We start from the raw sequence: 12,366 nt of genomic DNA, 5'->3' as shown, positions 1-12,366 counted from the left end.
AGCCCTGGAAGGTAAAGAAGAAGCAGAGCTTTACGACTGTGGGCATAGGGAAACATAAGGTGGATACAAAAAACACTAATTGTAAAGGAAACATTGGCCGAATTGGACCCCATCAAGTTAAAGAAATTTTGTTCATGAAAAGGCATTAAGAGAGTAAAAAGACAAGTCACAGAATAGTCTTGTGGAAAAGTCCTCACAATGCATGACTAATAATGCTAACAATGACTCATATACAGAATGCATAAAATGCTTCCACAAACCAATAAAAAGGCTAGTGCAGTGAAAAATGGACAAGATACTTGAATAAATACTTCACTAAAAAGAACAGCCAAATTGTCAAAAAATGTATGAAATGTATATTATCTTATAGCCACCAGAAATGATAACATAAAACAGACAGACAATACTAAATGCTCCATTCTCCTTGGCAAGGTAGTTATCTGTACACTTGTTATATAGATGAGAAGCCTAATCCAGGAATGTGGTTTCTCTCTATTTATTTGTTTGTTTGTTTGTTTGTTTCATTGAGAAATACTAGCAGGAAGCAGAGAGCTCACTTAAATTCAGTATTTTGTGGGCACTTTGTGAGGTGCGAAGCAGAATATCATGTGGACTATTTTAAGTGTATATGAGAGCTGTTCTAAGAAATTAAGTGAATTGAAGATCATGGTTGATATATCCAAATTGCTAATGTAAAATCTAAGGTAAAAACAACCCTTTATATAATTATGGTAGCTACTTACTATGTTAGTTATTCAAATGTTAAATTATGGCAAAACTGGGCATAGAATCAATATGCTTATGTCTGAATAAAATTTCATAATAGCTTTAGCTTCGCACCTGTTCAAGGAGCTGTATCTACCTATTCTTAAGTATTTGATAGAATAATAAAAATGGTCAGAACTAGAAAAACATTATTTTTAACACCCTTCAGTTAATTGTTTCATTTGAATTTTCTTTGCTGTTACTGTAGTATTCAGAGGAGGTAACTTTGGAGGCATTTTCAGTAGTTGTCACCCAAATGCTGGGACTCAGTCTGGGAATATCATATGATGACCCAAAGAAATGTAAATGTTCAGGAGCCATCTGTATGATGAATCCAGAAGCTACGTAAGTTTTTAACTAATAAGATTTATTTATTATATTTATTTAGTTTTAAATATTTGAAGGCCAAATATAGATTTAACTTATAGCACAAATTAGCTAAAAATGGACCAAGTATATAACATGAAAATTTCAGTGTAAGAACAATCAAAGATAACAAACACAATCTGCAAGATAATTAGCAAAGGGATTCTCTGTAGGTTGTGTGTTTATGAAAGCACTTAATAAGGATCATTAAAAATCTGTCAGCAAGCCAAACAAGTGGATTTTATTTTTAGAAAGAATTTTTGGTTTTGCTTTTAGAGTAACTTAGTGTTGTGAAAAACTTAGAATGAGTCTTAGTTGGAGGTTCATATGAAATATATGATATTTGTGTGACTTTGGACAAATCACTTTGTTTAGAGTTATTTTTCTCATCTTTAAAATGGAAATGATTATGCCTATTCTCTTATTTCACAGAGTGATGCAAGAACAAAACAAGAAAATAAAATATGAAAGTGTTTTCTAAATTGTAAAATCTATAAGTATGGATGGATTTATTATAGTATTTCTAAATTTGCCGATGTTCCCCAAATAGTCATCAGTAAAGGACTAGAGTGGGTGTCATTAGTATTCTATAGTTTTTTAAAAATTTGTTAAAGGGCTGTGCTATGAGGACCTACTTATAATTGAAGAGCAATTAAAAGTCAAACATGAAAAAAGGCATTAATTTTTGAAAACATGCTCTTTTCATAGTTCCTTCTAAGCATCACCTGAAGGTTAACTTTTGCATTCTAAAAACAGCTTAAACTCATGTATTTATATATACACACATTTAAATACATATAAAATACATATATAAATACATATGAAATACATATAAAATACATATATATACACACATTTAAATACACACATTTAAATACATATAAAAACATATGTATTTATATATACACACATTTTATATCACAGATAAGTTCTAAATGGATTACATATGTAAAAAATTTTATACATATTCTTTAATTGAAATCATATGAAATTTTTCTTTCTCTGACTGAGTTATGTCATTAGCATAATACCTTCTAGGTCTATCCATGCTCTTGCAAATGGTGAGATTTCATTCTTTTTTACAACTGAGTAATATTCCACTGTGTGTGTGTGTGTGTGTGTGTGTGTGTGTACTTTTTATCCACTTTCCTATTGATGGGTACTTGGGTTGCTTTCATATCTTGGCTATTGTAAATAATTCTGCAATTAACATAGCAGTGCATATATTCTTTCAAGTTAGAGTTTTAGATTTCTTTGGAAATATACCCAGAAGTGAAATAACTGGGTCATAAGGCAATTCCATTTTTAATTTTTTGAGGACCATCCATAATGTTTTTCATAGTGGCTGCATCAATCTGCATTCCCACCAAAAGTGCACGAGGGCTCCCTCTTCACCACATCTTTGCCAGCACTTGTTGTTTGTTGATTTATTGACGATAGCCATTCTGACAGATGTGAAGCAATAATCTCATTGTGGTTATAATGTGCATTTCTCTATTAGTGATGTTAAGCATCTTTTCATATGCCTATTGACCATCCGTATGTCCTCTTTGAGGAAGTTTCTATTGAGGTCCTCTGTCCAATTGTAATTGAATTACTATTTTTTGTTTAGGTATTGAGTAGTATGAGTTCTTTAAAAATTTTAGATAATAACTTCTTATCAGATGTATCATTAACAAATATGTTTACCCATTCACTAGATTGTATTTTCATTGTGTTGATGGCTTCCTTTGATGTCCCTAAACTTTTTAGTTTGATGTAGTTCTACTTGTTTTTCTTTTATTTTCCTTGCCCAAGGTGAGTATCAGGAAAAAAAATATATTGCTGAGAGAAATGTCAAGGGTTTTACTGCCTCTTTATTCTAGAAGTTTTATGGTTTTGAGTCTTACATTGAAGTCTTTGATCCATTTGAGTTTATTCTTGTATATAGTGTAAGAAGGTGACCTAATTTCATTTTTTTTGCAGATATCTGTCCAGTTTTCACAACTCCATTTATTGAAGACACTGTCTGTACCACTTTGTCAAATATTAATTGACCTTTTAGGTTTCAGTTTATTTCTGGGCTCTCTATTCTGTTCCATTGATCTGTATGTTTGTTTTTATGTTAGTACCATGCTGTTTTGATTACTGTGGCTTTGTAATATAATTATCAGATAGCATGATATATCCAACTTTGTGTTTCTTTCTCAAGATTGCTGAGTCTATTCCATGTCTTTTTAAGTTTCATATAAATTTTTGGATTATTTGTTTTAGTTATGTGAAAAATACAGTTTGTATTTTTATAGGAATTGCATTGAATTTATACATTGCTTTGGGTAATTTGGCTATTTTAATGATGTTAATTTATTATATTCATGAATGTGGTTATATGCTTCCATTTATTTATATTTTCTTTTGTATTTCATAATTTTTTGGGTACAAGTCTTTTACTTCCTTGCTTAAATTTATTCCTAAGTATTTTATTTTTAATGCAATTATAAATGAGTTTTTTTTTAAGCTTCCCTTTCTGATAGTTCATTATCGGGGTATAAAAATGCAACCAAATTCTGAATATTTATTTTGTATTCTGCTACTTTACTGAATTCATTTATCAGTTCTAGTAGTACAATATTTCGGTGGCATATTTAGGGTTCTCCAAATACAGTATCATGTCATCTGTAAATAATGATGGTTTTATTTCTTTCTTTCAAATTGGATGCCTTTTATTTTTTCTTGTCTGATTGCTGTAGCTAGAACTTCCAGTATTATGTTGAATAAGAGTGGTGAAAATGCACATCCCTGTCTTGTTCCTGATCTTAAGGAAACAATTTGTTTTCTTTTTCTTGTTGAGTAAGATGTTGGGTGTAGGTTTGGTATATTGAGATAGATGGCCTTTATTATGCTGAGGTATGTTCTTTCTATTTCCACTCTGCTGAGAGTTTTTAAAAAAATCAAATATGTGTGCTGGATTTTGTTGAATGTTTTTTCTGCACCTATTTATATTATCATATGATTTTTATCCTTTATTTTGTTTATGTGGCATGTCACATTAATTGATTTGTGGATATTGTACCAACCTTGCACCCCAAGAATAAATCCCACTTGATTGTGGTATGTGATCTTTTTATTGTATTGCTGAAGTCAGTTTGCTAATATTTTGTTGAGGATTTTTGCATTGATGTTCATCAGCAATATTGGCTTATAATTTTCTTTTCTTTTTTTGTAATGACTTTATCTGGTTTTGGAATTAGGGTAATGCTGGCCTCATAAAATAAGATTGAGAGTCTTCCCTCCTCTTGAATTTTTTGAGTAGCTCAAGAAGGATTGGTGTTAGTTCTTTGAATGTTTGGTAAAATTCACCTTTGAAGACATCCAGTTTAGGAATTTTGTTTGTTGAGATTTTTTTTTTTTGATTACTGCTTCAGCTTTATTGGTTGTAATTGGTTTGTTCAGATTTTCTGTTTCTTCTTGAATAAATCTTAGAAGACTATATGTTTCTAGGAATTTTTTCAGTTCTTCGATATTGTCCAATTTGTTGGCATATAGTTTTTAATATTGTCTTATAATCCTTTGCATTTCTGTGGTGTCAGTTATTCTATTTTGGTTTTGATTTTTAAAATCTAGGTCTCCTTTATTCTTGATGAGTCTAGTTAAAGTTTTATCAGTTTTGTTTATCTTTTCATAGAATAAGCTCTTATTTTCGTTGAACCTTTGCATTGTGTTTTTAGACTCTATTTCATTTATTTCTGCTCTGATCTTTATTATTTTCTTCTTTCTACTGATCTTGGGGTTTTTGTTGTTCTCTCTCTAGTTTATTTGATGTAAAGTTAGATTGTTTATTTGAGATGTTTCTTGCCTCTTGAGGTGTGCCTGTAATGCAGTGAATTTTCCTGTTAGGACTGCTGTTGCTGTGTCTCACAGATTTTGTGTTGTTGTGTTATTTTCATTTGTCTCAGCTATATTTTATTTCTTCTTTGGTCTCATTGTTAATCCATTCATTGTTTAGTAATGTGATATTTAGCTTCCATGGATTTGTGTTTTTCAGTTTTTTTGTTGTTATTGATTTTTAGTTTCATACTCTTGTGGTTGGAAAAGAATGCTTCAAATGATTTCAGTCTTAATTTTATTGAGACTTGTTTTGTGTCCTAACATGTGCTCTATCCTAGAAAATACTCCATGTGCATTTGAAACGAAAGTATAGTCTGCTTCTTTGGTTGCATTTTTATACAATAATGAACTATTGTAAAGGGAAACTAAGAAAACAATCCCATTAACAATTGAATTAAAAATAAAATAATTAGGAATAAATTTAAACAAGGAAGTAAAAGACTTGTACTCAGAAAATTATGAGATATGGAAGAAAAAACTGAAGAAAATACAAGTAAATGGAATCACAAAACCATCTGGTCAAGGGTATCATTGAAGGCTGCTATTTCCTTGTTGACTTTTTTGTCTGGAAGATGTATCCATTGACAGCAATGGGGTGTTAAAATCCCTTACTATTACTGTATTACTGACGATCTCTCCCTTTGTGCCTATCAAGATTTGCTTTATATATTTAGGTGCTCCTATGTTGGGTGCATAAATGTTTACAAGGGTTATGGCTTCTTGTTGGATTGATGTCTATCATTTATGTCCTTCTTTGTCTCTTACTATAGCCTTTATGCATGTATGTATTTATTTATTTTTACTGTTCAAATACATTTGTCTTTGTTTTCCTGCCACCACTTCCCCTGCCCCACCCACCTGCATCTCCCATCTTCAATCCTTCCCCACTTTGGCTCCGTCCATGGGTCCTTTATACATGTTCCTTGATTTGACCCTCCCCTTCCTTTCCCCTGTTACCCTCCTCCCTCCTTCCCTCTCGTTACTGTTGGTTTCTTTTTTCTTTCAATGTTGCTGGTTATATTTTCCTTGCTTGCTTGTTTTGTTGATTAGGTTCCACTTATAGGTGAGATCATATGGTATTTGTCTTTGACCCTATTGCTTACTTCATTTATCATAATGCTCTCCAGTTCCATCCATGCTGCTGTGAAGGGTAGTAGCTCTTTATTTCTGCTGTGTAGTATTCCATTGTCAAACTGTACCATAGTTTTTTGATCTCCTGCTTTACTGATGGGCACTTAGTTTGCTTCCAACACTTGGCTATTGCAAATTGTGCTGCTGTGAACATTGGGGTGCATAGGTTCTCTTGAATTGATGTTTTCAGATTCTTAGGGTATAATTCCAGCAGTGGAATCACTGGGTCAAAAGGCAGTTTCATTTTTAGCTTTTTGAGGAAATTTCACACTGTTTTCCACAGTGGCTGCACCAGTCTGCATTCCCACCAACAGTGTACTAGAGTTCCCTTTTCTCCACAACCTCACCAGCACCTGTTGTTTGTCGATCTGTTTATGGTGGCCATTCTGACTGGTGTGAAGTGGTGCCTCATTGTGGTTTTAATTTGCATTTCTCTGATGGCTACTGATGCTGAGTATTCTTTCATATGTCTCAGGGCCATGCGTATGTCCTCCTTGGAGAAGTGTCTGTTCAGGGCCTTTGCGCATTTTTTAATTGGATTGTTTGTCTTCCTGGAGTGGAGTCATGTGACTTCTTTATATATTTTGGAGATCAAAACCTTATCCAAGGTATCATTGGCTAATATATTTTCCCATATGGTTGGTTCCCTTTTCATTTTGCTGATGATTTCTTTAGCCATGCAGAAGCTTCTTATTTTGATGAGGTCCCACTTGTTTATTTTTTCCTTTATATCCCTTGCTCTGGGGGACATATTGGTAAAAATATTGCTGGGTGGGATATCTAAGAATTACCTGCCTATGTTCTCCTCTAGGACTTTTATGGTGTTACGACTTATATTTAAGTCTTTTATCCATCTTGAGTTTATTTTTGTTGATGGTGTAAGTTGGTGGTAAAATTTTAATTTTTTGCATGTAGCTGTCCATATCTCTCAATGCCATTTGTTGAAGAGGCTATTTTTATTCCATTTTATGCTTCTTCCACCTTTGTGAAATATTTCTCACAAAGAAATGTGCAAATGAACTTTGTAAATATATGTTCTTATGTTAAGAACTGCCATTATGGGCAGAAAAATGGTGAATAATTAGGGATTATATTTATATATAAAATTTTATAAATTATATATAGTTGACTATAACTATTTCCCAGAGCAAAAATATTAGTTTTTAAATATAAATTTTCTTCACCTTTCAATTTTGGTGATTAGATCATCAAAATATATGCTTTAGAGTGAAATATCTATTAATATTTAATAGGAAATATTTTATTGAATTATTTAATGTTCAAAGGTGAATTTTTGGGTAAAAAGCACCTGAATTTAAAGTCTTTAACTGTGTGTGACTGACCCTACTAATTTATAAACTGTCTGAGTTTGGTGAGGATTTCAGCTTCCCTGTATACTGGCTCAATTTCTATAAAATGTTCTGGACTAAGGCTTCTATTTGTTATTATAAATAATCAATAGACAATTTTCTGAGAATTATACAGGTAATGTGATGTTAACAATACAGAAGACAAAAATTATTTCCTCAAGTAAGTTATGTTTAATGAATTAGCTGTCATTATATATATAGTAAAAACATTTGAAAAACATTGGAAAACATTAGAATAAATTCAGACTTTCAAAGAGCTTGATTCTTAATTTTGTAATGATCAAGGGCAAATATGGAGGAAGTAGAAGAAAAGTTTGGAGAGTTGTTAATATTCGTATGGGAATTTACATAAAATGGTACAGAGTTTTCTCCACGCCATCATTTCAGTTTTATTTCACATCAGCAGAGGTATCATATACATATATAGCCAATTTTCTCCATGTGGAAGAATTTTCATAAATCCCACCCAAAAACTAAAAAAATTTTAGATATACATTTAGTTTGTAATGCATATAAAACTAAAATCAATATATTCTTATTTTTTCATTTAAAAAGGAGTCCTCTTAAATTTTTTAAATATACAATACAGTATTTTTAATCATAGGCACTATGTTGTACAGAAGACTTCTTGAATTTATTCATCTTGCATAACAAACTTTATACCTATTGAATAATTCCTTATGCTTCCCTTCTCCTAACCCTTGGCAATCACCATTCTACTCTCTGCATCTATGAGTTTAACTATTTTAGAAACCTCATATAAGTGAGATTATGCAGTAGTTATGCTTCTGTTCTGGCTTATTTTACTTAGCATAATGTCCTCAAGCTTCATCCATGTTTTTGCATATGTCAGATTTCCTTTTTTCCAGACTGAATAATATTCGATTCCATGTAGATGTCACAGTTTCTTTATCCATTCATCTGTCAATAGATATTTAGTTTGCTCCTATATATTTGCCTTTTGTGAATAAGGCAGCAATGAATGTGGGAGTGCAGATAGACTGAGATCCTGATTGCAAATTAAAACCCCAGTGAGATATCACCTCAGACCTGTTAGAATGTGTTAGAATTTGGTGTAGCAATATCTGTATGAGACACAAAATAGTTTTAAAAAAGGCTATAATGAGACAAAGAAAGACATAATGATAAGGGGATCAGTCCAACAAGAGGATATAACCCTTTTAAACATATATGCACCCAACATAGGAGCACTTAAATACATAAAGAAAATTGATGGACATAGAGTGAGAGGTTGACAGTAATAGAGCCATAGTAGGGGATTTATGTGTGTGTGTATGTGTGTGTGTGTGTGTGTGTGTGTGTATTACCCAGATTATATACTCAGAAGTGGGATTTATGGATTATATGGGTTGTTATGTCTTTAATTTTTTGAAAAACTTCTTTAATGTCTTCCATAGCAGCAGTACCAATTTATATTTCCATCAATAGTGTATGTACCAGGGTTTCGATTTCTTCACACCCTTGCCAGAATTTATCTCTTTAAAAAAAAATTAGCCATTCTCACAAGTGTGAGGTGATATCTCATTATGGTTTTAATTGCATTTCCCTGATGTTTAGTGATTTTGTGCACTGTTTCATACACCTGTTGGCCATTTATATATTGTCTTTTGAAAAAATTTCTGTTCAAGACCTTTACCCATTTTCTAATTGGTGGTTTGTTTTTGCTGTTGAGTTTTGCTTAATTTTGTTTCAATAAGGGCATGTATTCCAGTGAATAAATCACATGATCTCCTCAAGAATGATTCTAGCCTATGAGCTTTTGTTATGAACATTTACCATTTTTCTTAAATTTAACATTTTGAAATTAATTTATATAATATAGAGTTGTGCTTTCAAGAATATACTGCCAACAACATTATATGAACTCATCTTTAGGCAATCCAGTGGTGTGAAGACTTTCAGCACTTGCAGTTTGACTGACTTGAAAAATTTCATTTCAAATATGGGTGCCAAGTGTCTTCAGAATAAACCACAACTGCAAGCGTCTCAAGCAGCAATCTGTGGCAATGGCAGAGTGGAGAGCCCCGAAGTTTGTGACTGTGGGACTGAGGAAGTAAGTCTGGTAACAGGGGGCATTGATGAATAAAGTTATTGTTTTAGTTAATCTCCTTGTCATAAATGTTACGGATCTCAAATATGACTGAGCAGCAGGTAGAATATGGTGGTAAATGAAATCAAGTTTGAAATATATACAAGAATATACTGTCTAAATCTTATAGGTTGAAGAGTTTTGAAGATATGTATTCCAAAATATTATTGCTGATGGGAAAAATGGGGGTCTAGAATGAGGTTTTGGGTTCCAGACTAAATATGGAAGATCTTTTCAAATCTGTACTTAACCTTTGGACATTTTATAAATGCCTTATTGAAGATTAATATGACAGTGGATCATCAAGTATCCTTTAGGATCTCAGTTCACAATGGAACCAGTAATATGGTGATGGAGGACTGTGGGAATATTACAACCTGAATATTAGGTTATTTTGATAGGTAAGTCCTGAAAGTATGAATGCTTAATGCAGGATATAATGATTCTAGACAATTAAGTATTTGCAGCAGTACAGCAGATATCATAAATTTCTGTGAATACAAAATAAATGGATGGAAATGATATTAGAGTTTGATACATATATGGGTTGAAATGTATGTGTGCGTATCATGTTTTAATTACTGTGCCTTTCTTTGTATTATGTTTTACCATTTGGTAGAATAATTCTTCCCTCTTTACTCTGTTTTAAAGTCACTTTTATTGGGACATAATCTACATACAATAACATGTACTCATTTTAAATATACAGATTGATGAGTTTTGAAAAATGTATATAAACATTGGTGCAATTAAAATACAGGTTGTTATCTTTATATCCAAAAGTTCGCTCATGCTCCCTTTGCAGTCATTTCCTCCTCATCTCCAGGCAACTTCTGATTATGTCAGTTTTGCCTAATCAAGAAAGTTACATGAAAGAAATGATACAACACACATTCTTTATGTCTGGATTCTTCCATTCAATACAGTGTTTTGTGATTCACCTTGTTTTATGTTGTAATAGTTTCTTCCTTTTTTTGAGTAATATTTCATTGCTTGGATATAACACAATCTGTTTTCCCATCCACCTGATAATGCACATTTGAGTTGTTAACAGTATTGGGCTATTATTCTGAATCCCTAAAAGAATTGCTGGGTCATATGATAAGTGTATTTTTATGAGAAACTCTCTTCCAAACTATTTTCCAAAATTGTTGCATCATTATACACTCCTATCAATGATATGTGAAACTTCCGATGGTTTTGATTTGTATTTCCTCGATGACCCTAATCATGTTGAGCATGTTCTCTTCTTGTTATTAGCCATTTGTTGCTTGAATAATCTCCTCAAATATTTTGCCAGTTTTTAAAACTAAGGTGTTTATATTTAAAATTTTTTTTTATTGTTCCAATATATTTGTTTCCATTTACCTGCCACCACTCTCCCATGCCCCACCCGACCCCACCTCCCGCCCTCAATCCTTCCCCACCTTGGTTTTGACCATGTGTCCTTTACACCTGTTCCTTGATCTGACCCTCCCCGCTACCCCTTCCCACTACCCCCCTCCTGTTGCTGTTGGTTTCTTCTTTCTTTCAATGTTGCTAGTCCTATTTTCCTTGCCTGGTTGCTTGCTGGCTAGGTTCCACTTAATTTTTTTATTATTGACTTGTAAAAGTTCTTTTATAGGCTAGATACCATTTCTTTGTCAGACATGTATATTATACATATTTGTTTCTAATCTATATGTTACCCTTTTAGTTTTTTTTTTTAGTTTCTTAACTTAGTCTTTGAATAGCAGACATTATTTGTTTTTATAAAGTCCAATTTATCATTTTTCTGCTATGCTCACACTTTTTATGTCCTAATAAATCTTTACTCACCCAAAGTAATGAATATTTTCTTCTATGTTTTCTACTAGAAGTTATACAATTAAAAATTTTAAATTAGTCTGTAATCCATTTGAGTTTGTTTTTGTTAAGAGATTTGGGTTGACAATCATCCTTTATAAGAATATGACTTTTTTCTAGCAGTATTTATTAAAATAACTACCTTTTCACCATTGTTTTACTTTAGCATCCTTATGAAAACAAAGCACCACACATGTGTGTCTATCCCTGGATTCTTTTCTTTTGATTTATGTCTGTTCTTATTCCAATTCTATGCTTTATTAATTAATGTACTTATATAGTAAGCTCGAAAAAAGACTTACTGTTCTTTGTCTGTTCCAAGATAGTTTTACTATTCTAGGACCCTTGTATTTCCGTATAAATTAGAGACTCATCATGTGAATGTAGGGACTTTGATTGAAACTGTATTGCATCCATACCAATATTGAGTCTGCCAATCTCTGTGCATGGTATTCAGTTTAGATCTTCTTCCTTTTTAAAAATGTATTGATTTTACTGGGATGACATTGGTTAACAAAATTATAGGTTTCAAATGTACAATTTTATAATGCGTCATCTGTATATTATATTGTTTTCACCACCCATAGTCTAGTCTCCTTCCATCACCATTTATCCCCCCTTTACCCTCCTCCACCTTCCCCCACTCCCTTTCCCTCTGGGAATCACCATAATGTTTTCTGTGTCTATGTTTTTTGTTTGTTTATTTTTCTTAATCCCTTTGTCTTTTTCACCCATCTCCCTTCTTGCCACCCCTCTGAAAGCTGTCACTCTGTTCTCTGTGTCTAAGTCTGTTCCTATTTTGTTAGTTTATTATGTTCATTAGATTCCATATATAAGTGAAATCATATTCACTTTTCTTACTTTTCTTACTCTGACTGGTTTATTTCACTTCGCATAATACTCTCCAGGTCC

At 32.3% G+C, this 12,366-nt stretch overlaps 1 protein-coding gene across 1 annotated transcript in view; it reads left to right on the top strand.

Annotated features, from left to right (window-relative positions):
• ADAM32 (ADAM metallopeptidase domain 32) overlaps positions 1-12,366 on the top strand; it is a 72,006-nt gene that overhangs the window by 30,527 nt on the left and 29,113 nt on the right. Inside the window, exons 11-12 of the mRNA XM_054565770.1 lie at positions 974-1,110; positions 9,396-9,573. Of these exons, the coding sequence (XP_054421745.1) occupies positions 974-1,110; positions 9,396-9,573 (315 nt within the window). The remainder of the gene's footprint in view (positions 1-973; positions 1,111-9,395; positions 9,574-12,366) is intronic.

Source organism: Pteronotus mesoamericanus, unplaced genomic scaffold (assembly GCF_021234165.1).
Source record: "Pteronotus mesoamericanus isolate MK-2021 breed Mesoamerican mustached bat unplaced genomic scaffold, CSHL_Meso_final contig_169, whole genome shotgun sequence".
Classification (NCBI taxonomy): domain Eukaryota; kingdom Metazoa; phylum Chordata; class Mammalia; order Chiroptera; family Mormoopidae; genus Pteronotus; species Pteronotus mesoamericanus.
This window is presented reverse-complemented; position numbering and strand designations above follow the sequence as displayed.